A 22,939-nucleotide genomic window follows, 5' to 3' on the forward strand; every position below is an offset into this window, starting at 1 on the left:
ATGTTTTAATTAATTAATCTTTTTCATAAAAAAGGAAACGATTGGGTGTGAAGTTTTTGAATAGTGTAGATGCGGCCGCAGAGGATCGAAGCACTTTGAAAATTAGTTTTTGTCACATTTCTTTATCTGTAGAAAAAGGATAATGTTCCCCTTCCCATCAATACATGGCATTTAAAATAGCACAGCCCCACGTGACCACCCACGTGCCGTTCCCTAATTCTTTGCGTGCTTCGTAACGGACGCGTGTCCGCACCCATCCTTTTCTCCCTCTACTAAATTCGACACGTCGTTCCTTTTGACAACCGACATGCCCATAACCACCCGACACGTGTCGTTCCAGAATCCCCATCTCTTTTTGTATTTAACCCTAAAATTGAAATAACGAAAAAAGAAAGTTGTTGATTCAGTGAAAAAGAAATTTTTAATTTGTTTCTAAATTTTCTCGGGAAAAAAATGGCTGTTGGTGAAGAACCGATTCTCTCTCGGTTGGACCGGCTAGATAATATGGTAAGTTTATTTTCAGGTACAATGAAAATTATAATTATAATTAAAAAAGTAAATAAAACTTTTTTTTTTCGTGTGTGTGAATATGTTCTTGTGTGGACAAGGTAGGGAAAATGATGGGTTTTGATGTTTGTTTCTCGGGAAAATGACTCAGAAAATGAGAAGAGTTGGTTGGTGAGAGATTCGTGGCTTAGCTGCATGGGCTGTCTAATTTTTTTTTTTTTTTTTAAAAAAATATTCTTAATTTGATGATTCGCTTTGTAATTTTGATGTTGATGTTTTTTTTCGTATTATTTGAAAATTATGGAGTAAAATGCTGTCTTCTGAATTTGGTTGGTATATTTTTTAAAACATTTATTTCAATCCATCTACTTTTTAAGAATATAGCTTGGAAAATTCTAGTGAGTGAGAAGATTGAAACAATTCTACTCTACATATTTAATTTTTGGAAATAAAACAAGAAAATGGAAATAGAGGTCAACATCAAAGTTATTATAATCTGTATATGTACTTTAGGTAGCAAACAAATTAATTGATAGCCAGAAGGATTATTGTGGTAGGAGGAACTGATCTTTTGTGAGTACTTAGTTCTTTTGAGTTTGTATTAACTATTTTTTAAGGTTAAGGGTTTGATTATTTTATGGTTGACTGTTCTCTTATATATTTATACACACACGTCCAAAAAGAATTTTAGTATTTTAGGTTGGAGTTGCTTTTTTTTTTTTTTTTTCCCCAATCAAATTAACCTATATTTTAGTGACTTTAAAAATCAAAATCTGTGGAATAATACAACTTTATGTCACAATTTATAGTTGTAGTTTCTATATACAAAAATGGGACATTGTGGAAATTGTGGGGGTGTTTTTTGGAATTTTAAATTTTTGTGGAAGAAATACTAAATAGATAGAATTGTAATAGTTGAGGCGGCTGGAGGAAATTAGAGGGTGCGGAAAGTCTCCAAAAAGTTCATGTGCATCTACTCCATCAAGTGGGACCCTCACGAGCGATTATCACACGTCGTCTGTTGATCTCTCACCAAAATGTTTGGAGAAGCACTGCCGTCCGATTAACCACGTCATCAAAGTCGCTGAACTCAAAGGAAGCCTCGTTGAGAGAATGGATAATTTAGAGGATAGAGTCCTCAAGGTAAATTCAATATTAAAATATCGATGCTTAAAATTGAACTTATTTTCTTCGTTTTTTCTACCATGGTTTTGGAGGTTGAAGGGTTGAGTTGTTAGTCAAATTTTAAAATAAAAATATGTTTTTAATTTTTTTTTTTAATTTTCAAAACTTGATTTAATTTTAAAATATTATAGAAAATATGGATATTTTTGTAGTTTTTAATTTAAAAATAAAAATAAAAAATTAAATCATTATGGAATGGGTCCAAGTTCTAGAATGATGGGTCTAAGTTATTTTGGTTATTACTTTGAAACAATTTAGTTCATGAATCTCACGAGTAACTTTTTTTAAAAAAAAAAATAATTTGAAATAACAAAATTGTTAAAAAAATATTTTTGAAATATTGTCAATGTTACAATCTATGACATAGTAGACTACTAGATTGGTAGCTACAAATAAATACTATATTGATATCTATTAATATTCTACTGTTGATAGATAAATACTTTTTTATATCTAGTCTTCTAGTAAATAAATACTATTGATATCTATTAATTAACATATAAATAGTTTTAAATTTTAAAATAGACTTAAACATTGATAAGGAAAATTCGAAGATCAAACTATTTATTTCATAGACGTTTGAGGCTAAATTTTTGTTACCCACTAAAGTTTAAGAATCATTATAATATTTTATTTTTTTGTATTATGCAATTCCTCGACTCAAATTTTTTGAAGTTATTTGATAGTATCTTATGTTTACTATTTATGCATTTTTCAATCATATCTCATGTTTCCTTCAACTCTTTTTTCCTCTTCTATTGGATTTAAAACAGCTTTGTGTACAAGTAGAGGGAGAGATAGAAAGGGAGAGGGAGATGATGATCGTTGAGAAGAACAAGAAACATAAGAAGAGCTTTAAACAACTTGTTCAACAGTGCATGACTGGTCAGGGAACACGCAAGTCGTAGTCTTAATAATCTGTTTTTCGTCTTTTGTTTCTTGTTTGCCGAGGTTTTTTTGGTGGTTGTATTTTGTTTCTAATCACTTGTAGGATCTTTTTATAGTCTCTGTTGAAGATGTTTATAAAATTTTGGTGGTTTTTGTTGATTGAAGTACTTGTCGATCAAGGGGTCACTATAAAATATAATCTATAAAATGTGTAAACATAAGTTCTTTTATTTATTTATGAAATATTGTAAAGTTGTTCAATGGATATTTTGTTGCCTTCATCCAATTTTTTTTTTTTTTTTTTCTAAATTTTATTCTGTTGATTTTATTTACCCAAATTGAGGGGGAAAATTGTGATTCTGTGTTCTTCATGTCCGAAAATCATCCAATCTCGACATCATTCATGTCGTCGGGGTTATCGTGGGGAGAGACCAATCAGGAGATTTTAAATCGTACATAATATTGTTATCATGCAAAAAATTTGTAACATTCGTTTAATTTTAAACTTAAACGTTCAAAGTGTTGTTCGACATACATCACTCAAGATTTATATAAAGAAGACTTGGATAAAATATATATATACATGCACTATTTTCTATAGTTAAATAATCACGCCATCAATCTATCTATCAGTTCTAAACTAATGGATGGATGAAGTAAGCAAGAAAACCCAATGACAATACAAAATGAAAGATTTGTTGTTTCTTATCACGAAAAGTTACAAAAAGAATATCACTCAATTTGGGTATGTATGATTTAGTTGAGTTGAGTTGGTATAATATATTTATTCAATATTTAATTTATTAATTTTAAATATTGATCTACTAAAATTAAATATTGGTGGAGTGGAGTTGAGTTGGTATAATTTTATTAATTCATCTCAACTCTTCCTTCTTTCAATGTTTTCATCGGTCATTTATAATGTGATCGTCACTGTCACACTTTGGGAAGTAGCTTCGATAAACACCTTTGATGATAATTTTGGTGATCAATTTTAGGATTCGACAATCATCTTTGATGATAATTTTAACGATCGATTTCAAATTTTGATAACCACCTTCAATGACAATTTGGATGACTAACTCCAACGACCACCTTTACGTGCTCAACTCTGGCAATCACTTCTACATAACTCTAATGACTCAATCCTGACGATCACTTTCACACAACCAATTTCTAATGAAAAATTTTAGGCTAAAGCAACCACCTTTGACAATAAACTCCGATGATCAACTCCAACAACCACTTTCGGCTACAAATTCCAACGAAAATCACCTTCAATGATTAACGTTCACTACGAGAAAACACTACTTTTTCGACACTTAAATTTATCAAGAAATGGTAAAAAAATGCATCAGCAGAACAATTTCCAACGAAGCGAACATCATTGGGAGATTGGTCGGGGAATATTCATTAAGAGAACATCTCTCGACGGTTGAAACAAATTTTCGAGAGTTTTGGCAAACTCTTAACGATTAGTATACTCTCATGACTCTCGATGTCATATCAACAACCGTCGGGAGTTTATCTATCTTCCAGTAATATTCACAGTCGTCGGGAGTTGGTTTCAGAGACTCAATTGTTGAAATGATACACCTGACGATGGACCACCTGTTGGGAGATAGGAGAACTCCCAACGCCATCGTCGAGAGATAGTTCACTGTTCTATATTATTTTGATTTTGTTTTGTTTTATATTTTTTCTAATTTTGATCTCAATAACCTAAAATTCAAAACATCATTAGTCAAATTAAAATTTTTCATATAAAGAATGAAACAAACAAACAAAGTCAATGTAGATAGTATTCTTTGTTACAAAAAAGAGAGAAAAGTTTGCAAGATTGTGTACAAAGCAAATATGCCTTGACAAATACATAGAAGAAAATGTGATGACATCTCCAACAACTCCAAACGCCATCTCCAAAACAACAGTTTACCTGTAGTCACATTAATTAGAGCACATTATTATAACATTCAAACTTCAGTCAAGCACAACATTCAAACTTCATAAACTTCAACCAAACACACAAAAACTCCATTTAGAGCTCCAAAGCAAGTTTAACTAAGCTCAACCTACCCTTCACAATTTCAAACTTCATAAACTTCAATCAGACACACAAAAACTCCATTTAGAGCTCCAAAATTATTTTAGCTAAGCTCAACCCACCCCTCACAACATTCAAACTTCATAAACTTCAATCAAACACACAAAAACTCTATTTAGATCTTCAAAACAAGTAAAACTAAGCTTAGCTACTAAAACATTCAAACCAATTTCAATCCACCCCACACAACATTCAAGCTTGGCTACCATAACTGTAGGATAGCCAACAATTCATTATCATAAATCTAATAGTAAGACATAATTATTTTGCTACCATAACTGCAGGATAGCAACACATTAGGCAATTAGAACTTTAAAGTAATCATACCTAATTTGGTGGTCCTTCTCCTTGTGATCATACCATTTCTTCAATCATTTTTTTTTCTTTCATTTCTTCCATTTTTCTTGCATGATCCTCTTTTATTTGTCTTTGTCTGTCTCCAAGTTCCTTAATCCTCGATTAACGCTATTCAACATTGACTTTTAGTTCCCTCACCTCTCTATCATGCATTGATTGAGTTGATGTCGAACTCGATGAGCTGCTACCCCTAGTTGATTAAGTTTAGGGCCCGAACCTAAGCCTTTTACGTGATCGGGTCATCTACCCAAAACAATCTCACAAATTTTGTCCCCAGTTAGTGGTTGAGAACCTTCTGGAGTGGGTGTCAAATGTAATTCTACCATTTTATTCTGCACACATATAGTTAAGTTGCATAAGTACGAGTGGCTAAACTTACAAATTAAAAACAACATGAAAATAAATCAAATTGATTACATGTGCATCCTCAACTGTCTGATTCACAAACTTGCCACTTTTAGGGTGCGCTTTTCCAAATAGGTCAACACGTCCCACTTCTCGACCTTGTTTTTCTTGCAGTTTAGATTTAATTTGCAGGAACGACTTCAACCCACCTACTGAACAAACTCTTATCCAAGAGTACCTACGAGCGGATGCGAAACTTCCCAATTTATTGTGACAAAATTTCACATATACATTCAAACATACTAATATGCATTCATAATGCTAAATCATGCTCAAAAGAACATTATATAAGAGATCGAGAAATCATACCAGTTGAAGACCTATTCTTCATAGAAAATTTCGCTTTTGCTGAGACGTTAAGCTATTGCTCAGCAAAACCCAATCGTCTACCTCGAATAGTCTCCACACGAACAGAAGGAAACGGAGATGACACTACCATTAAATCCCTCGGTATTCTTTGAGTGAGAATCCAAAGGGTGGACTCTGTTCGGATATGGTAGAGGGAAGGAGGAAGGGAGATTGTATACAATGATCAAGCAAGTGGGAGATAGGCTCGCCTATCATATAGAAAAAATGCTTGATCGTTTAGGTGAAGTATACGATCCTGTAGGAAAAAGGTAAGCGATCGTCTAAACGATCGTGTAGAAAAAACTAAGCGATCGTCTATACGATCATTTAGTAAATATCGGGCGCTAAATGATCGCTTAGAAAAAGGTAAACGATTTTTTAGTAAATAGCGTGCGGGTGTAATCGTTAAGCGATCGCTTAGCACTATCGTACAGGTAAGTGATCGTTTAGGCACTATCGTATAGGCACAGATTTTCTAAGTGATGACACACTTCAACACAATGTCCGAACATCCCATGCTTGAGCTATTTAATCGTCTTAAAGTGATCTTTCAACTTACTCATCGGTTATGAAAACAGAAGAGACGCCGTCCTGTTACCCATTTAACCGTCCAATTAATGGACAATGAATATGATCACATCATATTCATAACTTATGAAGTAATATAATATATTAATTATAGTATTTTTCCTCCACTAGATATAAATCATATTTATATCCAATTTCTTCCAAATTAATGTATCTCATACATAAAATTAATTATATCATATATAATCAAACTCTCTCTTGTCAATTTGAACATTTCAAACTAACCAAAAAACTGACTCTCAACTTTTATCCAAGCTACCAAGGGGACCTTATAGACCTATGGCTCGAAGCTCCAATGGTATGTGAATAGTTGACTAAACTCTTTAGCCACGATATCCACCATCCGTTAACTGCCAAGCATTCCACTAAAGAACGACAGTTGAACTCTTCTTACCATAGATATATTTCTATGTCCATTGGATATATCCAATCATCAGTACGATGACCCTTCACAGATGCTCGTAATTACAGTAGGACATTTACCGTTTTGCCCCTGTAGTTACATCTTACTTCTTAAGTACCACTCATCCCTCTAATGAATAATACAACATAGTTCTACTATATATGAACACCTCTCGATCCATGAGAAGGTATGTAGCGACACATCGTTCAAGCCCGGAATCAGCCCTTAAGAGAGCAATCTATCTACTTACCCCTGCTTCGGGGAAGGAGTGAACTCCATCTTGTGAAGCTGAGTTCCCAGCTCCCAAATCAGACGAATCCCCAAAGTGGTAGGTTTGAGTCGGCACTCTGGCCACTCTCACCCATGCAAATCAAAGGATCGCCCTCAATGGCAAGAGTTCCCAACTCACTCAGGATTTGGGTCATGTTATCTATGGTCATCCTAGTGAAGTGAAGTCTCAGTCATGAATGGAGTTATATGACGAGACATGAACAATTCGAGGTCAAATCTTATAAAAAATCTTTATATAGGACGCCCCGCTCGCATGTCCTCTACACGAATGATCAGGATCAGACCATCTGTGACAAGTCACAACACTTGTAACAATTCCACAAAGCAGGTCGCATTCGTAGTGTTACCAGGATAAAGTTTCCTTCATATATTCATATACTACAGATCATTTTGGTTGTCACTCAAGACATGATCCATTTATATGTCACTACATACATGCTTAAGTTACATAAAGACAACCAGGGATATTAAGTTTATTGGTTTGTGGTAAAATAAAAAACATCTAAATGTGAAAAGTCAAAAAGTGAAGTAAATATCATATATATTATACATCACAAGCGTTCTTACAAAGTTGTTTACAAACTACAGGACACGAGACTTTAGGGCACAAAACCCCAACAATCTCCCACTTATCTTAAAGCAAAGTGGGGAGTACAAACAAATAGATATAAAACAATAAACTAGGACATAAAAACCAGTGCAATAAAAACTCCCACTTGCCCTAGTCCAGCCGCGGGCAGTCCCGTAGACCCATGCTCTGAAGGTGACCCTCAAACACTATAGTTGTGATAGCATTCGTAAACGGATCAGCAATGTTTTGCTCCAGGCGATCTTCGTGACGATCACGTCTCCTCGATGCACTATCTCGCGGATCAGATGATACTTCTGCTCTATGTGTTTGTCACGCCTATGACTCCTGGGCTCCTTAAGTTTTCCACAGCACCATTATTGTCACTGTTGTGGTTAATGCCCTAAAGTCTCGTGTCCTGTAGTTTGTAAACAATTTGTACGAACACTTATGTTGTTAATATATGATATGTATTTCATATTTTGTATTTTGCTCATTTACTTATTTTATTTGCTTTACCACAAACCAATAAACATAAAATCCCTGGTTATCTGTATGTGACTCAAGCATGTATGTGGTGACATACAAGTGGATCATTTCTTGAGTGATAACCAAAATGGTCTGTAGTATATGGATATAGAAGGGAAACCTTATCCTCGTAATGTTACGGATGCGGCTCGCTTTGTTGAATGGTCACAAGTGTTGTGACTTGTCACAGAGGGTCTGATCCTGATCATTCGTGTTGGGGACATGCGAGCGGGGGCGTCCTATACAAAGAGTTTGTATAAGACCTGACCACGAAGTGTTAACGTCTCGTTATATAACACCGTTCATGACAGAGACTTCACTTCAGTAGGATGACCATAGGTAACATGACCTCAATCTTGAGTGAGTTGGGAACTTCTGCCATTGTGGGCGGTCCTTTGATTTGTATGGGTGCGAGTGGCCAGGTCGCCGATTGAAACCTACCATTTTGGGGATTCGTCTGATTTGGGAGCTGGGAACTCAGTTACACAAGGTGAAATTTACTCCTTCCCCGAAGCAGGGGTAAGTAGATAGATTCCCTTAAAGGCTCATTCTGGGGCTTGAACGATGTGGTGCCACACACATTCTCTTGGCCCGAGAGGTGTTCACACATAGTTGAACTATGTTGTATTGTTCATTAGAGGAATCAGTGGTACTTAAGAAGTGAGATGTAACTACAGGGGCAAAATGGTAATTTGACCCAACTGTACTGACGACCATTTGTGAATGGTCATCGTACTCATGATTGGTTATATCTGATGGACACAGAAATATATATGTGGTAAGAAGAGTTCAGTTGTTGGTCTTTAGTGGAATGTCTGACAGTTAACGGATGGTGGATCTCGTGGCTAAAGAGTTTAGTCAGCTATTCAAGGATCGTTGGAGCTTCGAGCCACATGTCCATTAGGTCCCCTGGGTAGCTTTGATAAAGTCGAGAACTAGTATTTGGGTTAATTTGAAATGTTCAAATTGACAAGAGGAAGTTCGATTATATATGATATAATTGGACTGGTTAATTATATATGATGTAATTGGCTAAATGTATGAGATGCATTATTTTGGAGGAAATTAGATATAAATATGATTTGTATCAAGTAAATGAGAAAATACTATATTAGATATGTGATATCAAACTATAGGGTAAAAATATAATATGATTATATTTATTATTAATTAATTGGTTAATTATATGATAATTAATCCAAAAGTTCCGTTCGGACGTGGGTTAGTGGGTCGATTATTGTAACCGATGAATTAAAATGAAAAATGTTTTCATTTTTGGTTGGCCCGGAGTTCAATCGCCCAAGAGAATTCGCAAGCGCGCGTTGGAGAATTATAAACGATTGCTTACGTAAAATAAGAGCCTGTACGATAGTACTCTTCGCCTAAATGATCGTCTACCTCGTGCCTAAACGATTGAACGATATTTCCTACACGATTGGATAGCTTCTCTAAACGATCGCATAATGTGTCGTTTTTACTAAACGATCGTATACCTTTTCCTAAACGATCGTTCAATAAATCCTACATGATCGTGGAGCTTCTCCTAAACGATAAACATTTCTGCTGTGCGATAGAGTCTTTTTCCCTCTCACTTGCTTATCACCTACAAGATTCTTGTTTCCTTCTTCCTCTACCAAATTTACCAAAGACCACCCTTTGGGTTTTCACTCCGAGAATACCCGGGGCTCTTTAGTGGTGGTGTCTTCCCCACGGTGTTCGTGTTCACAATTGTTCGTGCTACTGCAGTCGACGCTTCCGTTGGGCGTTGGTAGATCGTGTGGAGGTTTTCCGCTACTGTGAGTGCCAAAGATTAAAGATTGTCTTCAACTGGTATAGTACTCTCTCCCTTGTTATTTATCTTGTTCTTAGCATGCCGATAATTAGTGTTTGTTTGCATAACTGTTCGTATTAATGTATACTGTCGTATTTCGATCACTGTGAGATCGAAGCGATCCGAACGCTATCATGGAACTCTTCGGTAAGAGATCCTTCAATCATAATAGAGGGTGATGGGCCTAGACATATCTAGAACAACTTCCAGCTTCGTCAAGAACTTTCTGAGACCTTTATGTCCACGCCTCAATCGTCCCCCTAGGGAATATGTGCTTCTAAAAGATCTTTTTAGAGCAAGATTTAATAAGTAATAGTCAACAAATTGGAATTTATTTATCAACATATTTTTTTCTTCCATTTGAACTTAACTAAATGGTCTCTTTAGCAACTTCACAAGCCGCTACGTACTCGGTCTCTATCGTGGAGTCGGCGATGCACCTCTGCTTAGTGCTCTGCCACACTACAGCTCCTCCGTTAAGAGTAAATACTGACCCTGAAGTGGACTTTCGAGCGTTCTTATCAGTCTGAAAGTCAAAATTTGTGTATCCAGTAAGGATCAAATCTCTAGACCCATACACAAGCATGTAATTCCTCGTTCTCTGAAGATACTTGAGGATATTCACAACTGCGGTCCAGTGACCCTGGCCTGGGTTAGACTGATACCTACTGACTATTCCCACAACATAGCATATGTCTGGCCTAGTGCAAAGCATCACATACATTATATGTAGATGCATATGGGACCTGTTTCATTTCCTCAACCTCTTGAGGCATCTTAGGACACATGTCCTTAGACAAAGTGATTCCATGCCTGAATGGTAGTAGGCTCCTTTTGGAGTTCTGCATTGAGTAGTTGAGCAAGATTTTATCAATATACGATGCCTGAGACAGCGCTAGCACTTTGTTCTTGCGATCCCAATTGAAGCGAAAGTTGAGGCTCTGATACCAATTGAAGCGAAAGCAGATCTTCCCAATTCATTGTGACAAAATTCCACATATACATTCAAACATACTAATATGCATTCACAATGCTAAATCATGCTCAAAAGAACAATAAATAAGAGATCGAGAGATCATACCAGTTAAAGACTTACTCTTCACAGAAAATATCGCTTTTGCTGAGACGATAAGCTATTGCTCAGCAAAACCCAATCGTCTACCTCGAACAGTCTCCACACGAACAAAAAAAAATGGAGATGACACCACCACTCAAAGCCCTTAGTATTCTTGGAGTAAGAATCCAAATGGTGGACTGTGTTCGGATTTGGTAGAGGGAAGGAGGAAGGGAGATCGTATACAATGATCAAGTAAGTGGAGATAGGCTCGTCTATCGTATAGGCAAAATGCATGATCGTTTAGGTGAAGTATACGATCGTATAGGAAAAAGGTAAGCGATCGTCTAAATGATCGTGTAGAAAAAACTAAGCGATTGTCTATGATCATTTAGTAAATATCGGGCACTAAACAATCGCTTAGGTAAAGGTAAATGATCGTTTAGTAAATAGCGCGCGGGGGTGTAATCGTTAAGCGATTTCTTAGCACTATCGTATAGGTAAGTGATCGTTCAGGCACTATCGTTATAGGCACATATTTTCTAAGCGATGACACACTTCAACACAATGTCCGCGCATCCCATGCTTAATACACCGTGAGCTATTTATGCGTCTCAAAGTGATCTTTCAACTTGTTCATCCGTTATGGAAACATAAGAGACGTCATCCTATTACCCATTTAAACGTCCAATTAATAGACAATGAATATGATCACATATTCATAACTTATAAATTAATATCATATATTAATTATGGTATTTTTCCTCCACTAGATATAAATCATATTTATATCCAATTTCTTCCAAATTAATGTATCGCATACATAAAATTAATTATATCATATATAATTAACTAGTTCAATTATATCATATATAATCAAATTCCTTCTTGTCAATTTGAACATTTCAAACTGACTCAAAAACTGACTATCAACTTTTATCCAAGCTACCAGGGGGACCTTATGGACCTATGGCTCGAAGCTCCAACGGTACGCAAATAGCTGACTAAACTCTTTAGCCACGATATCCACTATCCGTTAACTGTCAGGCATTCCACTAAAGATCGACAGTTGAACTCTTCTTACCATAGATATATTTCTATGTCCATTGGATATAACCAATCATGAGTACAATGACCCTTCACAGATGCTCGTAATTACAGCAGACCAATTTACCCTTTTTTTCTTGTAGTTACATCTTACTTCTTAAGTACCACTCATCCTTTTAATGAATAATACAAGATTGTCCTACTATGTGTGAACACCTCTCAGGCCATGAGAAGGTGTGTGGCACCACTTCGTTCAAGCCCCGAGATCAACCCTTAAGAGAGCAATCTATCTACTTACCCCTACTTCGGGGAAAGAGTGAACTTCATCTTGTGAAGCTGAGTTCCCAACTCCCAAATCAGATGAATCCCTAAAGTGGTAGGTTTGAGTCGGCGCTCTAGCCACTCGCATCCATGCAAATCAAAGGACCGCCCTCGATGGCAGAAGTTCCCAGCTCACTCAAGATTGAGGTTATGTTACCTATGATCATCCTAGTGAAGTGAAGTCTCAATTATGAACGAAGTTATATGACGAGACATTAACATTTCAAGGTCAGGTCTTATATAAACTCTTTGTATAGGATGTCCCCGCTCGCATGTCTTCTACACGAATGATCAGGATCAAACTATCTGTGACAAGTCACGTAACAACTCCACAAAGCGAGCCGTGTCCGTAGTGTTACCAAAATAAGGTTTCCCTCATATCCATATACTACAAATCATTTTGGTTGTCACTTAAGACATGATTCACTTGTATGTCACTACATACATGCTTAAGTTACATAAAGACAACTAGGGATATTAAGTTTATTGGTTTGTGGTAAAATAAAAAACATCTAAATGTGTAAAGTCAAGAAGTGAAGTAAATATTATATATATTATACATCACAAGCATTCTTACATAGTTGTTTACAAACTACAGAACACAAGACTTTAGGACACAAACCCCAACACCTACGTGATCGAACAGTAATTTCTCTCTATTCTTCCTATTGGTCTTCGAAACTTCCTACATTTAAACAAAAAAAAAAAAATTAAAAAGATATTCCATAATAGTAAATGAAGTAAATGAAAGTATCTAACTAGACGGCAATAATTATTGTAACCTGAAATTCTCACCCTCAAAACAGTCACACAAAAAATGCCAAATATTCTAATCTCTTCTTATGCCTGCTAAGATTCAACATTTCATTTTCTTCAACAACATTACACTCCATATTAGTTTCTTCATCATTAAGCTATGAATGAGTTGTATGACTTTCAAAACCTCTAGATAAGTTGACTGGCTCTCCATAATATTCTTATTGACAGTATGATGGGGATATTCCATATGTTAATAAATGTCACTCCACAGGCTCTAATAACCCACATTGAATTCACATAATTCTTGCATGGGCATCTTGTTCGCCCGCAATTATTAACATAAAATTTCTTCACCTCTAAAAATTGGGATACTCCTTCTCTATACTTGATCGATAATTTATTTCTAAGTTTGATCCATTCTTTATTCATCCTTAAAAATGAAATTTTTCTGGCCAACTTGTAAATCCAACACAATTTATTACATGTACTATTTTAGTCAAAGAGTTATGGTTAACTTATAGTTTATAAGTAGACAATTTATCGTCAACTGTTTGAGTCTAGAGTTGATAACAATTCTAAGGTTGCTCGAAGTAATTGATAGTTTTATATGGTAATATTTAGGGGGTTGAACTCATAAGTAATAGAAACATGCAATAGAAAGATACAAATAAAAAACCATCCGAAAAATGAATAATATTGCATAAACAATTTGCTAACTTTCTTGTGTGTGTGCGTGTTTTTTAAACAACAAATGGGACACAAACAAATTTAAACCTTCAAGTCAAAATGAAGGTATTTCATTTTGACTCAAAATGAACCAAGTTTGATAATAAATAAATCAAAAGAGTCTTCAAGTCAAAAGGAGTATTATGGTAAACAAATATATTATATGGAATCATTTAAATACACAAAAGTAAATTGAAGTAACACGAATAATAAAGTTGAATATCAGGGGATCGAATCCCAAGCAGAAGCGTTTGATCGCCTTGCAATTTTGTTTTCGATTTTACGTAAATCAAATACGGTATAACAATAATAACATAATAGATTAACAATCAAGATTAGCATGCATTTAAGATAAGAAAAGAGGGAAGAGCTAAAACTTAAAGAAAAGAGGGAAGAGCTAAAACTTACCTTTGTAGATATCCAAATTCTTTACGATTCCCTCCGCATCTTCTCTGAAATGTCTCTTCAATGATCAAGGGACACCACCATGAGTGAAATCTTGTTATTTTCTAGGATCCCAAGAATTGGATGTGTGGTCTCCAAAACTTGGAAAAGGAAGGAGAAATGGTAGAGAAAAGAAGAAAGATTTTGAGAAAAGTAGTAGGAGACTAGGATTCAAAAATTTCAATTTAACTGTGTCACAAATAAGAACCATGAAGAGCTATTTATAGAGAGGAAGGGTGACCTCATTCTCCTAGTCCTTTCCTATTCCTACTCTAATTCTAATTTAATTAAATAACTTTTAATTAATTAATTAGTCCAATAACTAAATAACCATATATATTAAATCCAATTTAATATATATAATTAATTAATTAATAAATAAATATCACATATTTATTTATATCTACTTATCAAAAATTAATTAACTAATTAACCATTAATTAATCAATTAAACGAATATATTAAATCATGTTTAATATATAATTAATTAACATATAATTATCACATATGTATATGTATACATCTCTTTAATACTTGAATCTTATTCAAATATTTTTCTCTCATAATTATAGACCACATCTATAATTAACCATATTATATTAATCTCATTAACATGCAATTGATTTGAACCATTCAAATTATTTCTCTTATATATCCTTTATTGAGCTAACAATGGGACCTTATGGACCAACAGATTAGAAACTCAAATAATATAAGATTAATAATTAAACTCTTTAATTAAATTAATCAATTTTCATTAATTACCGATCACTCCACTAAAAAAGAATAGTTGCACTCTTCGCATTGTAGATTTATTTCTGTGTCCATGGATATAACCAATCAATAGTGAGTCAACTCTCCACAAATTGCTCATAACTATAGCTGGGTTAAAATACCGTTTTACCCTTGTAGTTACATTTAACTCCTTAAATATCAATGATCTCTCTAATGAACAAATAATTTATAGTCCAACTATAAACTAACATCTCGGGTTAGTGAAAGGTCGAGACCTCAATGTTCAAGATCTGGAATCAACTATTAAGGGAGCAATTTAACTACTTTCCCTAAGGTCAGGAAATGAGTGATGTATAGCTGTGTTCCCAGCTCCCTACTCGAACAAGTCCCCAAAATGGTAGGCTTGTTGAGTCGGCTAACAAGGTCACTCTCACCCATATAAATTAAAGGCTTGCCCTCACAGGCAAGAGTTCAAAACTCACTAAGATCAAGTCATCTATGGTCATCCTAGTGAAATGTAAGTCTCTTCTAGTAACGGTGTTATATAAAGAGATTATTCATTTCGCAGTTTGATCTTATACAAACTCTTTGTATAGAATACCCTCGCTCGCATGTCTCCACATGAACAATCATGATCAAATCATTTATAACATTTTACAACACTTGTGACATCTATAAAGCATGTCATATTCATAGTGTCACAAGGATAAGGTACCCAACCTTATCCATCTACTATATACCGTTTAAGTTATCACTTAAATGTGATCCACCTGTATGTCTCCACATACATGTTTAAGTTTCATAAAATAACCTTGGATCTTAGTTTATTGGATTAAATTAATGCAATCTAAACATTAATAAAATACTTCTTATTTTATTAGATATATAATTTGTCTTTACAAACTACAATATACACTCGATTTAGGACATTAACTCCAACAGAATATGTGATGCAACAGTTTTAAAGTTGGGTAAAATAATCCTAAATGGAAAAAACAACTCTCCTAAAGTTGAGAAAACACTCTTTAATTAAGTAAGAACATACGAACATCTAAGGGGGAGTTTGGCACGGAGGTTTGGAATCTTAAACCTAGGAATGTTAAGCCTGAGGGATTAGGTTGGGAGGTTTAGGTAGCCTTCTGTGTTTGGAGTGCAAGTTCTAGAAGTCTGGGTTTAAGAAACATGTGTTTGGAGTGCAGGCTTAAGTAGTCTGGAATGAAGTGCAAATTTATAAATATTTAGTTTGTGAAATATTTTCTTATATGTAATCACCATTTACATTTTAGATTAGTTTAAATTTGTCATCTTAATTATTTTAATATAGTTAAGTTTTAAATAAACTAAAAAATTTAGAATGATATTAAAAAAAATTGAAATAGAGATTTTGACTAAAATTATAAGTTTATTTGATCTATTGTTTTAATAATTTGATATATTAATCTTACTAGATTTTGAAATAAAATTTCATAGACTTTTGTCACTTTAACTAATTTAAAAATGATCAATCTTTTTTTTTACCATAATACGTTGACTTAAAATTTAAATAAACTAGTATTTTAATATTAAATTTAATGATTGAAAAACTTTACTTTTTTTCTTATCAAGTTACATTTGAGGAATAAAAAATCATAAATTTTAAGTTTTAGTTTTTATTTGGTCGTTAAGTTATTTTAAACAATTTTAATCTTTACGTTTAGAAAATAATACTAAGTCTTCGAGCTATTTAAATTGATCAACAAAAAAATTAAAATGTTATTAAATTAATTTAGAACTTTCAATAATATATAGTTCTACACATATAACCTAAATAAATATAATTATACAATTGCAGTCTATTGGCGTGTTTGGAATGACTTAGAAAAAAAATCTTTTAAAAATTCATTTTTAATTATTATTATTATTATTTTTAATAAAAGCTCATTAAAATAAAAAACCATACTTGTATTGCATTTCTTTCTTAAAAGTGTTTTTATATACAAATTTATCTAGTTTGTTATATACTAAGAGTATTTTTATTAATGTTTTTCAAGGTTGGTTGGTGGCAGTCGCCAGAGGTGGTCAATGGAATTGGTGGCTGGAATTTTGCTAGTGTGGGGGAAGGGGGATTGTCAAAGGTTGATCAATAGTGGTCGGAATTGGCCAATGGCGACTGGAGATTGGCCGACGACGATCATCAAGGTGGCGGCCAGAGTTGGCCGGTGGCGGTCAGAGTTAGCCGATGACGATCGCAGGAGGTGGCGACCAGAGTTGGCCGGTGGTAGTCATCGGAGGTGACAGCTGGAGTTGGTCGGCATCGGTCGTTGGAGGTGGTGCCAATGTTGGCCGACGGCATTCGCCAGAGTTGGCTCGCGACGGTGGTCGGAGGGTGGTAGCCGGAGTTGGCCGACGGTGATCGTTGGAGGGAGGTGGTCGGAGTTGGCTGACGTACTTTCTAGATTAAATTAGAGGGAAAAAAAAAAGAAAAAAGAAAAAGGGAGGGGGGCACTAACCCATGGGTAAGAATGTAGGAAGCTTCCTAAATCCATGTCCTAAACAAGTGTTGGGCTTACGATGCCTAACTCATCCAATCCCAACTCTTGAAACAAACACCCCTTTAAAGGCTTCTTACAATTCTCACAAGTGGCTATAAATGAATGACTAGTTAGATTCCAAATGACTAAATGAAATACTAATTAAATAAAAATTAGCAACTAAATATCAATACAAGGTACAAGATAATTAAACAAAACCTTTACAAGAAACAAGATAATTAGACTAAATTTCAAAACAAGAAACAAGATAACTATAGCTATGAATAGTAAAAAAAATCACAAGGAAACAAATTCTAAACAAGAAACAAGGTAATGTTTTAAACATTAAACGAATCGGCGAAAGGATCGGAGAGCTACCAGAGATTACGACAATGACGACTTCGATACCAAACGGTCGGAGATGATCACGATGGGAGTGGAGAATAACAGATGTTTGGGGCGACGAAGACAGTAGGGACCATAGAGAGACGACGGCAGTGACAGGTCTGCAAAGTGAGTTTTGGGAGAAAAATGAACCCTAAATCGAGTTGAAGAAAATGGAGACTATCTCCCGATGGGTACACTGACTCTTCGAGAGTTAACACCAGCTCGAGTCAGACATCTAATTTCTTTGATTTGAATTATCCGAATGATGTCTTATATTATATAAAAAAAAGATGAACAATCAAATCGATTTCTCGATTCAATAGAAGCCCAAAGAAATGAATAGGATCCCAAATAACGAGAGATATGTAAAAAACAGGTCTGATCACGCCTATTCTCAATCCTAAATGGAATAGTTGGACGTAGGCATCCATATGTTAACATAGTATCTATTTAAATACGCTCGGATGAACCCTTCTCATAATTTGAATGTATATAACCTCAGCGAATAAATTAAATCGTCGAGAGAAAATAATCTCAGATGCACATTTCAAAACAAACTCCTAATGGTACCTATACAGCGTTGGGAGTTAGACATAACTCCCGATGCTTATTGTACACCATCGGGAAGGACTCTCTCTGCCGACCCTCTATCTCCCAAGGCCCAATTTTTTCTTCTCTTTTTCTTGTACTGTTTGATGACCACCTTCAAGTAAGCAACTCTGATGATCAACTCCGGACTTTGACAACCGCCTCCGATGAAAAACTCTGGCAACCAACTCCAATACCACCTTTATGTGACCAATTTAAGGCTTCGATAGTCGTATCCGACTACAAACTCCAGTAAAAATTATCTTCGAGAATCACTTTTGACTATTATAAGATTGACGACGGTTAAATTATGTTGTAGGATTAGGTAAATAATAGTATTTGGTCTTATATTAAGTGCGATATTTATTCATAGAAATTTGTAAAATATATTTTTATTTAATTGAATTCACATATCAAATTAGTGTTAAGAATATTTGAAAAAGTATGTATGTAGTTGAAAAGTAGGTAACACATAACAAAAGGAAACCATAAAATGGAGATTTTTTCCTTGAACATTTTTAGCAAGAATTATTGAAAAATGAATATTTGTTCTCTAACAATCTTCCAAATTTGGAGGAATTGAAAGTGAAATTGTTGAAGAAATGTGGTGACATTCCATGCTAAGATGATGGGGTCATTCAATTAAAAAAACAAATATGACAGAATAAAAATACAAAGTAACAACAGAAAGAAGGATAAAGAGTAGAAGAAGATGATGAAATTCATAGAGAAAAATTAAGAATCAAAAGTTTTAATTTCTTTTTGGTTTCTTGTTTTATTTAACCCTGGTTCTACAAGAAAGGTAATGGATCAATTGTTGTTCGCTAAAAAAACATGTAAAGGAAAAAAATTGTCATCCATATTTTATTCAAATAAAGATGGGTAGAATTATTGGAAAAAAAAAGTTTTAAAACAAAAATAGTAATAAAAAAAAGAGATTATTTAGAATTAAAAAAAATTACACTAGATAGTCAGACATATAAATTTAACTTTGCATTTCAAACAAAGATATGTGAACTAAGAGGTGGTTTTATCTTTTATAAAACACTTTGATACAGTAAAATAATGTATTGTTTTGAAACAAAATGTTGTGTGGAATATAAAATCGAATAAACTATCTAAAAGTCGTGGCATGTTCAATACAATTAGTCGACTATTTTCTCGTGTTCAATAGTTAATTTTCAATAGTTGATGATGAAAAGATAAATTTCTCTCTCTCTCTCTTTTTTCCCAAGGTATCTAGCACGTTGATGATTATAAAATTTGAAGGATTTAACATTAACTATTGGATTTAGAGTAAAAAGAATGGATAGTTGAGATTAAATGGAGAGAGAAAGTAAAGAAGATTAAATTTAGGGGAAAAAAGGGGAATAAAAATTTGGTTAGGATTGGGAATCACTTCTTTTTTCCATATTTTTATTTTTTTCCCATTTATTATATATAAAAAAATCAATTATTTGAAATGCCATGTGTTGCAACCTCATTTGATTGTGAATGTTCTCACAATTCTCATTTTCTCTTTGTTTTTCTTTTCATCTCTCATCAACAATATTGCCACATGTCATCTTAGGGATGGACCACTCTTGCCATGTCACTGCCATATCATCGACCACATTGAACTTTCTACCAATTTTTTTTTAAGCCTCATATATTTTTCGTTTGAACTCCAATTCGAGCAATTCAAGATGCATTGTTATCCGTCGAACTCTACAACAGAACACTTTGAAATACTTAAATCATCAATAAATAAAGGTTTGTTATTATCAAAATATATAATAAGATTGAAGCTCATAAAATTAGCTAAATCAACTTTTTTTCATTATTTTTTTTATATGAACACTTACCACGAAAGCTTAAAATCATCAAATCAGACTCACTATCTTATTACTAACATGTATTTATATACACAAAATTAGTAAATACTAGAAAAAGAATTGCACAATCTACTTCTAAATTATGGGTTTATTGCAATTACATTCTAAAATTTTAAGTTGATCTTGACTTTACGTGGTTTATTGAATTTTTTATTAAAAAAATATTATATATCTTGAAAGACCTTTATATTTAAAACTTTAGGGGCTCAACTTCAAAATTAAAAAAATAAAAATAAAAAGGAGTAGATTTCTTAATAGCTAAGATATGCTATTAGACAATTTCTCTAAAATGTTAGGATAAATTTTGTAATTTAAGGGGCATACTTGGTTTTGGAAATGAAACTTAAATGGAAGAAAAAAATAATAATTTATAAATCTAATATCTGTGATTGTATTAATTAAAATTACAAATTGATATTCTATTCATTTAAATTCTGATTTTTTATAAATAAATTAATTTAGACTATTTATTAGTGATTGAAAAATAATTATATTTGATTTTATTTAAAATAAACTCAAATCAAAATTAGGTAATCCTTTTTAAATAAGTAAAGAAAATAGAAGAAAATAAGCAAATGAAAGTTATGCATCAACCATTTTAAAATTTTAATAGATAGTCTAAACCACAATATTAAATTTATGTTAATATGTCAACATTCCTTCAATATTTCCATTACATCATAAAAAAAAATATGAAACATAAAAAAATAATAATGTAAACAATAAACATGTTAATTTATTTAAAAATCGTAAAATATTTGTTTGTTAATTTAATCTATTTTTTATATAATTTTCACGATATTTTTTAAAATAAAAAATAATAATAATAACTATTTATACAAAATAGTAAAATTTAATTATAGATTTTTATTTGTTTCTATCAAATTTTTTTTTTTTTTTACTATTTTCATAAAGAGTTTGATATTTTTCAATCTTGAAAATTTTTCTAATTTTTTTATCCATCAACCTTGATAATTTTCATAAAATTAAGAGGGAAGAAGAAGAGTGAGGGGGGATGCACCAAACATGTTCATGTGAAGCAGGATAGTCCCTACAGTTGGAGGGATGGGGCCCATTTAATGGACAATCATTGTGGTGATGGGACAATGATTGAGGATACTTACCCCTTACTTTGGGGTCCCTTTTATCACTTTGTGGGCCCTTGGTTATAAATGGGAGCAACTATTTTGGAATTTTAGGGCTTCCATTTTCATATTTATATATCAATATCTCTGTGCCAACTCTTTGATATTTTTAGGATGATTAGGTTTTAAGTAAGTCTTTCCAAATGAAAAATGGAGTTTGAGTCGGTTCGGTTTAATTCGATTTTGATATATTAAATAAATAAAAGAAAAGTAGTTTATTTTTATTAGTTCATCTTTAATAGAAATGTTAAAGTCTAGTTCACGAGTATTCTAGTTTGTATCTAAAAGATTTTTAAGGACATATTTGATAGACAAATTTAGATTTTGTTTTCTAATTTTTTTTTTTTGGGATTTTTATGTTTTCAGTGTGTAAAAATTTAAAATATGGAATTATATTAAAAAAGATAAAAATATTAACAAATACAATATTTCATATTGTAAATTCTATTGTTGTAGTTAAATTAAAATATATATTATAAATTATATGATTTTATTTAATAATAATTATACAAAATTTTCAACATAAAACAAGTTTATAAATAAATTATCAATAGTTTATGTAACTTAATTTTTAGTTAGTAACTACAATTAATTTTAAGATTTATAAATATATTGTCAAACACATTTTGAACAATCGTTTAAATTGGAATTTAATTTATGAATATGATAACAAACATATATTTGAAAATATGAAATACAACTCTGTTTTTATTAAATTTCCTATTATGGTCGGCAAAAATTACCGTGGGTTGGATCCCTGATCGGGGTGGGAAATCTTCAATTTGACCGAAGATGAGGTCAAATTAAGGACACAAAACGGGTCCCTAATTGGGGACAGGAAGGGTATCATTTTCTCGTCTTTGTCCTCGACCTCGTCCCGAATTTTATTATTTTATACACACTCATATATAACATAATTAACTTTTTTAAAAACTTTTTTTTTAAATTTCATTTTATAATATAATTAACTTTTAATATATATATAATATATATATATATATATATATAATATAATTAGCTTTATATAAATATAAAACAGTAGCTAAGCCATTGTTTCTATTTTTTTAACTTTGTTTAATTTTATTTAAATAAATAAAACAACAATAATATTTTTTTTTGTCTAAAATATGTACACTTTTAATATAAATATCAAATTTTAATTGATTTTAAATAAACAAATAATTTAAAATTAAAACATAAAAGGAGAATTTTTTTTCATGGGACCCGATCCCTGAACAGTGATTCCTTGACCCCGACTCCCCTAAATAGGAAATGGGGTGAGGATGGGGATTACAAATCCCTATGGAATGGGGACGGGGGTGCATCCCCGACCCTATTTCATATTT

General features: G+C 33.0%; 1 protein-coding gene across 1 annotated transcript; it reads left to right on the plus strand.

Annotated features, from left to right (window-relative positions):
* The first annotated feature begins 390 nt into the window (after positions 1 to 390).
* LOC120091575 lies at positions 391 to 2,744 on the plus strand. Its single transcript, XM_039049672.1, has 3 exons — positions 391 to 507; positions 1,423 to 1,650; positions 2,466 to 2,744. The coding sequence occupies exons 1-3, from the start codon at positions 454 to 456 to the stop codon at positions 2,598 to 2,600; spliced, it is 417 nt and encodes a 138-aa protein (XP_038905600.1). The 5' UTR covers positions 391 to 453; the 3' UTR covers positions 2,601 to 2,744.
* The last annotated feature ends 20,195 nt before the right edge of the window (positions 2,745 to 22,939 follow it).

Source organism: Benincasa hispida, chromosome 11, assembly GCF_009727055.1.
Source record: "Benincasa hispida cultivar B227 chromosome 11, ASM972705v1, whole genome shotgun sequence".
Taxonomy (NCBI): domain Eukaryota; kingdom Viridiplantae; phylum Streptophyta; class Magnoliopsida; order Cucurbitales; family Cucurbitaceae; genus Benincasa; species Benincasa hispida.

Excerpts from the sequence above, each read along its gene's own strand:
- LOC120091575 (XM_039049672.1), top strand. The coding sequence starts at position 454 with ATGGCTGTTGGTGAAGAACCGATTCTCTCTCGGTTGGACCGGCTAGAT. Across the intron at positions 508-1,422 it reads TGGACCGGCTAGATAATATG|TTGAGGCGGCTGGAGGAAAT; the intron begins GTAAGTTTATTT and ends GAATTGTAATAG. Across the intron at positions 1,651-2,465 it reads TAGAGGATAGAGTCCTCAAG|CTTTGTGTACAAGTAGAGGG; the intron begins GTAAATTCAATA and ends GATTTAAAACAG.